Source organism: Xyrauchen texanus, chromosome 19, assembly GCF_025860055.1.
Source record: "Xyrauchen texanus isolate HMW12.3.18 chromosome 19, RBS_HiC_50CHRs, whole genome shotgun sequence".
In the NCBI taxonomy this organism is placed as follows: Eukaryota; Metazoa; Chordata; class Actinopteri; order Cypriniformes; family Catostomidae; genus Xyrauchen; species Xyrauchen texanus.
This window is the reverse complement of record NC_068294.1, coordinates 33,643,923-33,658,512: the sequence shown is the minus strand read 5'-3', so window position 1 is coordinate 33,658,512 and position 14,590 is coordinate 33,643,923. Positions and strand designations below refer to the sequence as shown.

The 14,590-nt window shown below is 35.5% G+C and overlaps 1 protein-coding gene across 1 annotated transcript in view; it reads right to left on the bottom strand.

Annotated features, from left to right (window-relative positions):
* The window catches only part of pde6a (phosphodiesterase 6A, cGMP-specific, rod, alpha), a 17,828-nt gene extending 4,147 nt beyond the window's left edge, over positions 1–13,681 (bottom strand). Inside the window, exons 1-18 of the mRNA XM_052149755.1 lie at positions 13,115–13,681; positions 11,258–11,410; positions 10,975–11,064; positions 10,157–10,297; positions 9,948–10,022; positions 9,713–9,777; positions 9,308–9,374; positions 9,058–9,105; positions 8,346–8,495; positions 6,922–7,065; positions 6,610–6,675; positions 6,384–6,530; positions 5,219–5,326; positions 4,600–4,709; positions 2,773–2,860; positions 2,488–2,588; positions 2,096–2,203; positions 1,842–1,905 (exon numbers count right to left, since the gene is read on the bottom strand). Coding sequence (XP_052005715.1) covers positions 1,842–1,905; positions 2,096–2,203; positions 2,488–2,588; positions 2,773–2,860; positions 4,600–4,709; positions 5,219–5,326; positions 6,384–6,530; positions 6,610–6,675; positions 6,922–7,065; positions 8,346–8,495; positions 9,058–9,105; positions 9,308–9,374; positions 9,713–9,777; positions 9,948–10,022; positions 10,157–10,297; positions 10,975–11,064; positions 11,258–11,410; positions 13,115–13,591 — 2,202 coding nt within the window. The 5' untranslated portion in view covers positions 13,592–13,681. The remainder of the gene's footprint in view (positions 1–1,841; positions 1,906–2,095; positions 2,204–2,487; positions 2,589–2,772; positions 2,861–4,599; positions 4,710–5,218; positions 5,327–6,383; positions 6,531–6,609; positions 6,676–6,921; positions 7,066–8,345; positions 8,496–9,057; positions 9,106–9,307; positions 9,375–9,712; positions 9,778–9,947; positions 10,023–10,156; positions 10,298–10,974; positions 11,065–11,257; positions 11,411–13,114) is intronic.
* Positions 13,682–14,590: the final 909 nt, after the last annotated feature.

The window sequence follows — 14,590 nt, the reverse complement described above, 5'->3', positions numbered from 1 at the left end:
ACATCAAGCATAAAAAAAGACAAACACTAGCAAATAATGTACATAAAAGCAAAAGAATATGAAGAATATGCTTATGAAGATATGGATTAATCTACTGAAGTCATATGGATTATTTTTATGCTGCCTTTACATTCTTTTGGAGCTTCAAAATTTTGGTACCCATTCATTTGCATTGTATGTATCTACAGAGCCAATATATTCTTCTAAAAACCTTTATTTGGGTTCAATAGGAGAAAGTCATGCACATTTGGGATGGCATGAGGGTGAGTAAATGACGAGAGAAATTTAATTTTTTGGTGAACTATCCCTTTAAGTTCAACAAAACAACTACTAATAATCTTGTGAACCTGCTTCATGTTGTTTGACTTAATTTTGAGAAAAGTTAGATTAAAGATTAGATTAAAGTTAGAGTAAACTGAAGTTAATGTATTGAATATAATAACATATAAATTAAATACAAATGTAAAAAGGTGACATTTTAAACATGAATTATTAATACTGCCTAATATTTCTGGAAATACCCCATATGTTGAATGACAACATGTTTATGGGTAATTCATCTTGAAAAAATTAAATGTATGATTAAAAATTACACTAAAAGCAGTCGTATGATTACTGCATGAATTCAGTCATGACAACAGAAACATTTTGCATGATAATGTGGGCATGATATAGTGATAGGATATTAGTATTGGCAGACGAGATCTGCTACGCTGATGCAGAACAAGTATGGAGACTTAATACTGCAAGAACATACGCATACATGTTTAAAGTTAAATGTGTGGACATGCTGATGCTGCTGCACAATTAGAAAAACTCAAGAAATGCTGCATCAAGCATTTATGACATGCTACAATTCACAAGTAGCAGATCTAGAGAAGTGGAGCTGGGGAGGTGGAGGGTTTCAGAGAAAACTCTCGCAGAACCCTGCTATGAAAACTACAAACTGAGCAAATTGAAATGTTGAGAGTGTACACAAGTTGATTGGCTACCCGATTACACAAAGAACCCATCAGCTTATATATACCATGTGAGCCGATTGGCTTGACATATCAGATGTGAGTGAGCTGATTGTCTAACAGGCAACAAGTTTAAAAAACCTACAAGCTTATACCATTCAGAGTTTCATGCCTGAACCTAGTCATTTATGAAATATTAATTTCTTTAAATTTCATTCCATTCTATTTCCTTAAATTAAAATTCCAACTGCATCTCTGAGTTCTGTTTGCTACCCCAATTTAGTATTTTGAATAGAATATAAGAGATACTCAATTCAGTTCTGAATAGCTCACACAACCCTGTTTTATAGTTCCATTAGATGCTTTTTGACATGCGCATATGTTGCACGTTTAACTAGATTTTTGCTATATTAACTATGCTTTAGATGTATTTAATGACTTACAGTAAACACAACCAATGAAATGTGATCTGGCACATATCCCATTGCAGTTATGAAATTCTGCCTTATCATCATTGTTCTTGGATCTATATTCTATGAATATAGTAATAACATGATCAGAGAAAATCATTTAAAAGCACATAAAAGTGTGTTGCTTTTCCATGACATTTTGCACAATGTAATCTCACACAAATAAGATGATCTACAGTGCTGTCTATTTAGGAATGCATACAGTAATACGTTTTAAACAATGAATGTAAAAAATACATTGAAAAAACTTCCATGGGTTCATTACCATATGAATGGAGTTTGAGAGTTGTCATTATTCTGGCTGTGAGCCCAGCTATTTCTTTACACCCTTGGCTGCCCTACATGTTTGAATACATTGCTATAGTATCAGGCCTTGCGTGCGACATTGCATTATGCATTAGGATTATCTAACCTTGCTCTGAATCTCCCATGGCTTTGCAATGGCAGACAAATCACAGGCAGTCATCATCATAGCCCTGCAGAGAGGGAAGCCAAAACATCATAAGGTGAATTCATATTTATGAACTGTAAATGGATCCAAATGGAAGCTGCTGCATATCATTTTATATTTCTTGAAAGTATACAAGTCAGTGCATTGGCCAAACAGTTATTATGGCTGAGTTTGTTCTCAGGTTATCATGAACTGTATTTTCTCACAGTACTTACATTACAATTTCTTTCCGAGTTGTTTCATACATCATGTATTTTGTCCAGTCTTCCCAGTTCTCATAGGTCTTAGATTGATCCACGATCTTTTGAAACATTGTCCTTTTCCTGTAGGCAAACATCACAATTAAATTCATGTTCATCACAGTTATGCAACCCGGACTGTAACCACAAGACATAAACACCACAAAGTTCAAAATAAGTTATTCACGAAAAATCAAAGCATACAGTGAAAGTATTTGGACACGTAAGTCACACTTTGACAAACAGAAAGTGTTTGAATATGTTTTGAATTAATTTGGAATAATTTTGAATACATTTACATACAAGTGTGGTTTAAGTGTACAGGTCCACTGTATGTCCCATATACCAGAACAAAATACAATTCTTACTTGAAATACAAGGCCAGGTCTGTTGCAATAATAGCAATGTCCATCAAATGGATGACATTTTCATGCTGTCGTCGGTTAAGATTCTGATAGATATTTAAGGCCTTGGAGAAAAGGATTTAAAGAATCTCATGAAATAAACTGCTGGCTGTGAGTGAGAGAGCAGTTATTGTTGGCTCTAAGCAAGTTGATGCATATTTTCTATGGTGTGCCGTGTTAAACTTGCAGATGATGATTGAAAGCTGTTTGAAAAATGCTTAAAAACATTTAATATATTTTCAGCATTACGTCATCTCTGAGCAGAGTTTTTCCAAACTCCAGATGGTGCCTTTCAAGGATGGAGGAACCATGCAGCTTTGCCAGTGGATTCCCAGACCTGATGAAATCAAAGAATGTATTTTTTAAAACACAGAGGACAACTCATTTATTAAAGTAAGAATGAATATGTATGTCAGTTTGCACTCATTTAAGATGATAATATTAATTTAGATTTTCAATGGTGGTTTATAACAATGATTTAAAAATCATTTAGTTCACTCTAAAATGAAATTCTGTCATCAGTTACTCACACTCATGTTGTTACAAACCCATAAACGATTATTTGGAAATATGATTTTAATTTGTTAGCTGCGGTTGAGGGCCTAAATCACAACTTACATTTTGCTCTGTTCCTCATACAAAGCTATCACATGGCTTCAGAAGACTTATAGAAATACAGTAAATAGCTCAGATATATAAAAGAAATATAGCTCGGAGGTCATATGGAGTACTTTAACAGTGCTTTTTATTGTCCCTGTTCGAGCATGACAGTTCCCAGTCACCATTCAATTGTATTGTATTTAAAAAGGAAGCCTGGACATTTTGCTAAACATCTCTTTTTTTTTTCTTCTTTTTTTTCACCATCAAATGAAAATCATATGAGTTTGGAACAACTTGAGGGTGAGTAAAAGATGACAGAATTTTCATTTGAACTATTAATTGAACCCTTTAAGCTTGAATGGGCCTGCCAGCGGACCGGGAAAAAAAACTAATTATCAAAATATTCATTATTACAGTCTTGACCAACACAAAATATTAATAATTTTAAAGCTTAAAAGGTTTACTTTACAATGCATGTAGAGATAATGACCAAAACTAATTTGCAGACAAAACAAATGTGTTCCATTTTGCACTTTACATCTTATTGTTATCAGTAAAACATCAAAATCATCAATTAGCCAAGTGTCATATGTTGTTGGAAATCTCTCAATGAGTTAAATACAACCGGCCTAATCGTTTTACTCACAGACAAAAATATAGCAAGTAATAGCTAAGTATATGTCTTTGACATACATGTTTCATGTGAACTGGTGTTGCTCATATGCGTATAACTTCACAAAAAGTAAACAGAACACAAAATATCACATAACATTGCTTAGAGGAGGCAATTATCTTTAAAACATAGATAATGGATGCATAGATCCTTAGATTACCCACACGAAGCACAATGTGCACACAGCATCTAGCTCTCTGGCATTTTGCTATCTGGCTGCAAACACGTTAGCTTTCCTGGATCATGTTACAACATCGGACATGCTATAGAGTCATGCTTAACCAATCATATTGGGTTCAAATTGCTGCAACCAGCGGTAATAGTCTTCCATATTTGGACAGAGTATAATTATTATTTTGGATTTGTTTGGAGAGGCTTTTGAACAATTTGAGAATTTTTTGGACACTAGGATGTAATGTAATGCTATAACCTTTGATTGCTTTGTTGTATCAACACAAAATTTTAGTTACAGGTGACATGATCAGGAACATACAAAAACAGTTTTTCAGAGCCACCTTATTTACACCCTGAGGTATATAATGTTAAAAATAAGAAAATGTTAAAAAAAGGAAGAAAGTTACTTTTTATCTCAAAGGTTTTTTTTCAGTAGTTCTTATGAATTTATAATAATCTATATCATTAAAACATTTGAAAATATATGTTTTTTTTCTTCAAGTTAAAAGCCTTTAATTTTGGTTATGCCACTGTAACAGGAAATCTTTAAAACACCCTCAGAGCTTAAAGGGTTAACTGCTTTAGTAAAACCAGTAGGATATTGACAGTTTATAATAATGAGCACATACTTCATCTGGTACAGGTTGTTAGTACCACGGTGATCAATGTCATGACAGAGTCCAGCAGTCACCATAGCCATTGCCTCCAGATCCGTATAGTAGCGCTTCAGGTTACCTGTCTGAGACACATTGGTACAAGTTTAATAAACTTCAAGGTGGAGCCTCTTCAAGACACAAGAAGCTAGTGAAGGCTCATTAGACTCAGTGAAGCATGGGAGTAGTGCTGAGCAGGACTCATTAACAGCCTGGCTTGCGTTTCTTCCATCCCTCCAACGCTCCATCCTGCCTGACTTACAGCCAGCTCACTGTGATTACACATGACTTAACCAGGAACTGGTTTACACATGGCTGATTAATTAAGAGGGTCCGTCTGCCAATTCAGAGGATATGTGGTGGAGGAGGGCCTTATTACTGAACATATTACCTGGACGGGGCCAACGACAGTAGGATTCACTAAAGAGGAAAAAATGTATCAATTGCTCAACTTCTAGGTTGACAGGGCTGGCTTGTTTAGTTTTCTTGTTTGCCAGGTGAGAAATGTATATATTTATTCACAGCTAGGGTTGTATTGGCCTTTGCTGAACAAGATAAAGCATTGTAATGTCATTCTCTGAGGGTTTTCACTCACCATGAGCAGTGTAAACATGGTCTGGCCCACGTTAAAACCATGCCTCCAGTTGTGGTAGGTGATTTTCCTGTAACCTTTACTGACTGAGTACACAAACCGCACCAGGGCCTAGAGATCAACGCATAACATTCAGGTCATTTTACACATCAGTCTTATAAGACACTACAATGCTGTATATATACAGCTGAACAAGTTGGACAATATGGGAGATATAAATGAATGCAGTATAAATTGCACTTTTAGATTTATATGTAATTTCAGTTTCAATTTAATGACTTAAAGGTGCTGTAAGTGTTTTTAGCCGTTTTTTGAATTTCCACAAACTGAGATGTTGGATTAGCCACATCTCCTCTTTCCAAAACCCCACACTCCAAATATACCAAATGAGCTTTATTGAGACAAATATTGAGCAGAAAATGTTGTCAAAAACAACATCATCAAAATAGCACCCTCAACTGACAACTGTTATAAGCAACATGGCATAAAAATGGCTTTAAGCTTCTTTAAGCTTTTATAATACGCTGCAACTTCAATACTAAGAGAATGCACAAAATGATTGACAGGTAGAAAATGCTGTGGACCACAGACCATGGACACATTTTAGTTTGCTGTTTACAGAGTCTAGAGCTGTCACTAACACCGGTGAGATATCTCACAACACTTATTTCATGAATATCTTTCAGGGCGTATTTTTTGCATTCCTTTCCAAGGAAAAGGAATCAATTACAGCACATTTAAATAGAGAACATTAGAACTCAGTATGTGATAGTAAAAATGTGTCTCATAATTAGAGTTAAGAATTTTTTCAACCTTAAATATAAAACTTTTGACACACCATTTGTGCTAGGGACATGGCTGACACCACAAATGGTGCGGACTGTTGAGAAGATATGCAATTTCGTATCTAAACGATAAGGCTTATTATGTTTGTCATCAACATTTCTAGGGACCAGAATATCATAGAGACTAGGAGATGGGCACTTTTAACATAGGCCAGAAGACAGCCTATGTCAAAATGACTCAGAACTCTTTAGCAACCACATAGCAACGCCCTAGTAACCACCCACAACACCCTAGCAGCTCCATTTACATTTTCTTCAGAAAATGTAAAAATCATATTTTATATATTAGGCAAAAAATACAAGCAGAATGTATCACCACTCACCTCACGTGGAATATGGAACTTGTCCACCACACCCAACTCATAGTACATCTTAATGCCACACTTCACTAGATCCAACTCAGAGAACTCAAAATCACAGAAGTGAAACTCAAAGATCTCGGATTCCTTTCTGTCAGGCAGCTGCTTACACTGTAGGGAACAACAGCATTAAGACACAGCTAGAAAACAAAGAGGCATTAAACACTGTATGGATTTTTCAGTGTTTTACCAGAATATCCTCCAGCTCATCCTCGTCGCATTCGTCAGGTTCTTTTCCATACACCTCACGTGTGTTCTGAACAGAGAATTTCATCAGTCTCACCTTGTTGATATTTCAAGTCTCTTCTATGTTCATTCCACTCCTCTTAATTAGATTATCAATCATAATGTCATAGATAAAAGCACCATTACTTCACACAAGCAAGATCTTTCACACTGCGCAAATAGGGTGTCCTGGTATTACCAAAATTCCCAATATAGTGTGATGTTTTTTAATTAATGCACACTGGGGACTAAGCATTGTGAAGTTGGAGAAACCCACCAAGATATTCTGAATTTCATCCTTCCTACACTTGATGTGGTACATGACCATGTCCTGAAAGATGTCCTTGCGATTCTCCAGCTTGTTCATCTTGTCATAGGTGTCTGTATTTAGCACTGACCAACCCAGGAACTGAGTGAGTGACTGAAATAGATTCAGATTCAAATTCAGATTTAGAAACAGATTAAGATCAGATTCATATCCAATTCAGATTCAGATTAAAGGGATAGTTCACCCTAAAATGAAAATTATTTAATCATTCACACACCCTCATGCCATCCCAGATGTGTACGACTGACTTACTTCTGTAGAACAAAAATTAAGTGTTTTAGAAGAATATCTCAGCTCTTTAAGTCCATACAATGTAAGTGAATGGGTGCCAAAAAGTTGATGCTCCAAAAAGCACACACAGACAGCATAAAAGCAATCCATAAAACTTCCATATCTTCAGAAGTGAGGTGATAGGTGAGACACAGATCAATATTTAAGTCCATCTTTGCTAGAAATTCTTCTCCTTGCCCTGTAGTGGGCATTTGCATGAATAATTACCAAAAACACAAGAAGAATGTGAAAGTTAAAGTGGAGATCGACTGATCAGGAAGGAAAATGTATAGTAAAAATGTACTAAAATATTGATGTGTTCCTCACCCACACCTATAATTGCTTCTGAAGACATTGATTTAACCACTGGAGCCATATGGATTACTTATGCGGACGATGTGATTTTTGGAGCTTAAAGATTTTGGCACCCATTCACATGCACTCTATGGACCTACAGATCTGAGATATTCTTCTAAAAATCTTAATATTTGTTCTCTGGGATGGCATAAGGGTGAGTAAATTATGAGAATTTTCATTTTTGGATGAACAATTCCTTTAAGAATTAATATCAGATTATGAATCAGATTCATATTAAAACTCTGATTCAGATCAGATTCATTTTATGAACCAGATTCAGATTATGAATCAGATTCATAAGATTCAGAATCAGCTTTATATCAGAATTAGATTCATATCAGATTCAAATAAAGCTACTTGAATGTGAATCTGATTGAAGTACCCAGAGAACAAGAATATTAAAAACATTCTGCTTCTCGGCTTGGTTCAAATATTCAGATGGAAGCAAATGGGAAAACTGTCCCCACAGAGAACACGGTCAAACTCAATTGAAATGTCTTCTTTCGACTGTATGGTGAAACTGAGAGACATGAAGTACTTTTGCAAACTTTAAAGCTTTGGTTCAGCAGTTCAATTGAACCCAACAAACCTCAGCATAATACAATGAGAACATGGTATATTTTCAGTAGTAAGACACTCTGGATGAAAAGTTCACAGATAAATAATGCAGAGTCTGTTGATCTGTCCATTACTGTATATTTATAAAGCTATGACGCAGTTCTGGTCCATACTGTGGCCTCAGATACCTCCATTAGTGTTTCGTCCATTTCATCAAAAGGCTTTCCATCTTTCCTGTTATAGAATGTGGCCACACCAACGATTTCCTCTTTCTTGTTCACGATGGGCAAGGAGAGAACATTCTTGATGGTCCATCCAGATTCATCCAGAGGTGCTTTCTGGCAGGACAAAAGTAAACATTAATCAATATACAGTTCTATGCTTGAATTAAAACATTTATATATTTTGAATAAATAAAAAACTAGCTTAGTTTAGTAGATATGTAAAATGCTGAGGTAAATAACTCTCCTTTTTGAAAGAATGGTACTTATTTAATTGCACTGATTAGTTCGCTAATTTTGGATTAAAGACTTTCTAAATGAATTATCGGTGAGTCCAACTACCTAATTTTTGCAATATTTCAATGCATTTTTTCTTTCTCCTATCCAAGTTTACTATGACTATGCCATTCGTAGGTTTGTAGGTTGATGAGGGAAGTGTTAATTATTCATGCGTTTACATGAATAATTACCAAAAACACAAAAAGAATGTGAAAGTGAAAGTGAAAGTGGAGATCGACTGATCAGGGAGTAAAATGTATTGTATTAGGTTGATGAGGGAAGTGTTTGAGAAACTTCCTTGAAAACAATAATTTTCACAATTCAGTTTGGTTGCAGTTGTGGTGCAAAATCACACTTCACATTTAACTTTCAGAAACTTAAGAATAAAAGTTGAGCTCACTTGAAAGTTAAAGAATTCATCTTCAGCAGCGTTCATGATGTTACAGATCTGTAACATAGAGGGAAAGCAGCAGTCACGCTCACATAGCTTGATGATTAATTACTGTTCGCAGAATTACAATTATCCATCATTTCGGTGTGGGAGCACATTCTATTCCCCCTCGCTGTGCACATGACAGGAGCATTAAAAACCATAATAGCTTTCTGCTTGTGTGGCGGCAGTGGAGGTGGATGGAAGTCTAGACTCTCACCAGGCCGTTCTCTGCAACGTAGGTGGGAAGCCCACTTAATAATGCCCAGTGGTCAGCAGGAGGATTACTGTAATGACAATGCATATGCATCTGACCAGAACAATGTAGTACATTACTTCAATACATCTTTAAAAATTATAATTATAGAGAAAGATAGCCAGTCTTTGCCAAGAATATGAAAATGATTTGACCTAAATAATGCTTTATATAAGGTACAATCATTTGAATGCATATAATGTAGAATAATGTATAGGATGCCTCAGGATGCTGTGAAGCATATAACTAATCATGTCTCAAGATGTTGAAAAGTGGCATCCCTTTTAGTACACACTACTGGGCTTGAATTAAATGGCAAGAGGTGGTAAATATTCTAATTTAGCATGCAATAAAACTGTATTAACTCACGGTATAACTTTGATGTCCTCCTTTCCGTGCAATATGTAATCAATCACTTTGTAGAAAATTACTTCCTGAAGGAAAATTAATACCGTAAGTCAAACACAAAATATGCAACAGCATGTGAGAATTTGTGATGATTAAATCTGTGCAGTATTATGTTCCTCTGACATGATTAATTTAACACATAATGATTTAAACTTTGATGTGGGGGTCTTCCTTATTTATACAGTGTATCACTCACTCTGCCATCAGGGGTCTTTGGTCCACTATATGGGGGCACCTCTCCCATTAATACAGGCCAAAGGTCAAAAAACTCCTACAAGCAAAAAAAAAAAAAAAAGAAATGTTAAATGAGGAAATATTGCTTCACGTTCTGTCGAAATTGTCAGAAATGCAAGTCCAGTTTCATAATCATGCAGTAGTAGCTATCATGTAAAAATGAATAATCACTTTTGTTTTGGTCATGTCGAGGAGGCCCACAGAGTAGCGGTCGCAGTTGAGGAAGGCTCGGACTGTATAGAGGGCTTTGTGAAACTGTCTCTCAATGTCAGTCAGCTCCTCAAAAACTTTGCTGGCAGACCACAGCAACACCTTCAAACCGGGTATAAGGAAAATTTACAAAAGACCATGAAGTGTCAGTGTTCTCCATATTACTGATTGTAGAGCAGATGAACAAAATCTCAAAGTCTCAAAGGGATAGTTCACCCAAAAATGAAAATTCTCTCATCATTTGCTCTCAGATTTTTATCGCAGCTCTTGTAGGTCCATACAATGCAAGTGAATGGTGAACAGACCTTTCAAGCTCCAAAAATCACATAAAGGCAGCATAAAAGTAATCCATATGACTCCAGTGGTTAAATCTATACAAGCGTTATAATAGGTGTGGGTGAGAAAAAGATCAATATTTAAATCCTTTTTTACTATAGATCTCCACTTTCACTTTTAGAATGTTAAAGTGTAGATCTATAGAAAAAAAGGATTTAAATATTGATCTATTTCTCACCCAAAGTGATTGCATCACTTCAGAAGATATACATTAAACCACTGGAGTCATATGGAATTTTTTTCATGCTGCCTTTATGGGATTTTGGAAGATTTGGCAAGGTCTGGTCACCATTAACTTGCATTGAAAAGACTTGCAGAGCTGAAATATTCTTCTAAAAATCCTAGTTTGTGTTCAACAGATGAATGAAAGTAATACACATCTAAGATGGCATGAAAGTGAACTAATGAAGAGAGAACTGTCCCTTTAAATCTCAAAACTTCACCTGTCCTCGTCTGGTTTCACAGTTGTGCAGGTAGCTCAGGTGAAATACTCGCAACACGAGATTAGCAAAGTTGAGATATTTCTTCAGTATCTAAAAGAAAAAAATAAATAAATAAAATGAAATAGAGCTTTATTTACTCTGTTTTGTCAGTTTAATAAAAATGGGCCTTTACGCAGTTAAAACTCACTTATTAAATTCACTGGAGATTTGAGTGCAATATTAATCTTTTATCTGTGTTGGGTAATGCTTCTCTGTTCTACAGAATGATATGAGAGAATGGTACCTCTTCATCTTGAGCAGTGAAATGGGGACCATCAATCTTGTTGACTGCCATCATGACGGCCACCATGTCCTTACCGTTCATAATGGGAGTTGCAAGCACATTCTTGGTCTTGTATTCTGTGATGGTGTCCACAAAGTCACTGAAGTGGCTATCCTGGTAGTGAAGAAAATGTATGGACAATGTTGTAAAATTGGCTATAACTTTACACAGAAAAGGTTAGTAAGCGATCTTATGACACTAAAATCATGTTAACATGCATATTGTTTACATTGTGTGGCTATACGTTTGAAATAGTACTTTAAGGTTTACAGACTGAACCCATTCACTTACATTGTAAGTGCCTCACTGGAACCCAGATTTTTGCATTTTTTAAAGAAAAGGAGGGACAAGTCAAAATATTATTATAATTTTTTTGGGTAATCAATATTATGCCACAAGTGCTGTTGATTGAGCGTAACTTCTATTGAACCTGGAATATTCCTTTAAAGAAAACCAATTTAAATATAAACAAAGAACACAATCTAACTTTGATCTAGATTTGATGTTACATATATGCTGGTTTTAACAGCAAAAGAAATGATTTTTGTGCTAACACTCACCCTTAGATTTAGAGCCATTGCAACACACATTAGAATCAATGAATATGGATTACATTTTAACTGAATTGAAATATTGAATTTCTCTCCTTACTTTCACTTATTGGGGCATAAAGGAAAGTGAAATGTAAAGTGAAGTTAAGTACTGATATTCTGCTGACATGGAGAACATGGTGTTAGACACTGACCTTTAGATTTAATCCAGGATCGCTCTAATTCAACTGAGATTAAAGGGCTTTATCCCCTCCAGGCCCAGTAACATAAAGCATTTAGAAAGAAAGTCAACCTGCCCTAATCCTGCACCAGCCTCCTATATTTATGCTTTAACTAAGCTATAGTGCAGCATAGAAAAAGAATCCAGAAAAATATGAGGGTCTGTGGATTTTACGCTAACTGATTGGTTCAGACCCACTTGGTATTTCAGTCACATAACACCATTGTCAAAGATTGAGAAAACCATTGTTTTATAAGTGATTATGAGCTCTAAAGACATTATTGTGCTGTCTGAGAGGCAGTGAAGACTGTGCACTGTGCCAAAGACAACCTGTTCCTTTAAAATGTTTTAGTAATTTCTGATCATCAATTCATGACTCTGCAAAGCACATAGAGCCATACATATCTGTCTAAGCGACGTCTCCTGCACATTTGTCAAATAAAATCAAGTTTATCACCCAAAACAGCAATGGTCTCATAGTGCTAATAATTAGCAGAAAATCCCATTTTTGTGGCAGTGCACATTTATTATTAAAAATGTGTTTCTCAACTGCAAACAAAATCCTTAAATAAGATACATTTACCTGAGAAGCATTTTTCCCCCCTGAATTAAGTTTGTTTCTCTTAGCTTATTGGCAGAGAGTTTTTCCTTGGATATATTTAAGATAAATTCTCTGAAAATGAATCATGTTTTAAACAAAATATTTTACAGGGAAACAAGACCAGAAATACTGATAATATAATTTTTGCAGTGTATACATGTCAGAAATCAGTTTTATTTTAATTAATTTTAACTGTCAGCTATAACATAATTAAATGCAAATGTGTAGGAGGCAGCCATAATTCATTCTGGTTGTAAAATAAAGATTCTGAATAGTAATGCATTCAGTAGCACCTTTGTCTCTTTGCCTGATGACATTCAATTTGAGTACATTTGAGCCATACACTGTCCTTTAAAGGCCATTATGTTCATTGCACATTTATTTCAATAACATACAGATCCTAAACTCTTAGGAACAGACTAGATAGCTTCATTTTCTAGGCCTACCTGTGTGACATCAGGTACATTGATGGTTTTCTTAACAGTAGCCACATGCCCCACAATGCCGGTGTCCAGTGGATACACAATCTCGCTGTCTGGTTGCACCAAACACTCCTCCAGTGTGGCATCTTTATGGATATTGAAAAGGCGTGTTGCCAGTTCAGCTATGCCGTTCCTCTGACGATACATGAAGAGACTCATTCGGTCTGCTTTCATCATGAAAGTGAGATGGCGCATAAGGTTGAACATTGCCCTCTCCATCTGCAAATTTTCTTGCATGCCCCGCACCATATCAAAAATGATCTCACACTCCTCAGCAGAGCTCAGGCCATGGTAAAAGCTGATATCCACTTCTGTCTTCTTGGTGGTTGCTAGCAGGTCAGAGATGACTTTGGCCCGGAACCTGGAGTCATAGTACTGCTTGGCAAATACTGGATTACTGTCCAAAAACTTCTCAGCCACATTTTTGTCCATTGCAGCCATTTTTGTTAGCTGTAAGTGAAATGGTACTCTTCTCTATGAGTTTCTTATTTGGGTTAAAATTGCCCAAAAGCTTCTATGCTGTGCTACGGACCTAGGCAACAAAAACTGAGAAAGACAAGGGATTATTGGAGATCGTTTTAAAGATCTGTCTGTGTGCACATAATCCTGCGTCCAATTGTAATTGGGATTATGACATACACATGACAGCAGTCACACCTTGACATTGATAAACATGTGTTACTGACACATTCAGAACATCTGGAAAATTAATAACTTTAGTTGTTATATTGTAACATTTCACAAGAGGCTGTTTCTCATTTCTTTTGCTGTATTAATTTTCATCTCTCTTTTGTTGTGCTATATTCAAATCTACTATTATAGCATTAAGGTTTTATAAGGGGAAAGGTTTTCACGTCCCTTGAAATTAACATTTGCTTCCATTTAAGCATTAATATTAATAATAATAAAACATTTAAAGAATTTTTATATTTGCATGTTTACATTTGCAATTAAAAGAATAATTCACTCAAAATTTAAATTCTGTCATCATTTACTCAACCTCATGAGGTTCCAAACCTGTATGACTTTATTTCTTCTTTATTTCTAAAAGTAGATGTTGGAATGTTCAATCTCAGTCACCAGTGACTTTCAATGAAAATGAATGGTGACTGAGGCTGTGAGTCCCTAACATTCTGCCTGACATCTCCTTTTGTACTCCACAGAAAAATAAATGTCACACAGGTTTGGAATGACATGAGTGCGAGTAAGTGATGACGAATACAATTTAGGTGAACTGTCCCTTTTACATGTATAAAAATCAATTAAACAAATGTAGCATTCATTAAATTTTAAGAACTACATAAGAAAGTGATTTACATGTTTGTTTTAAAAATATCATGGATGAAATGGTTCAACAATGAACACTGTACTTTATGTGTCATAGAAAGAAGCAAATCTTGTTTGAAGTGTTTTCATCTTGACATAAAATTAAGCTTGCCA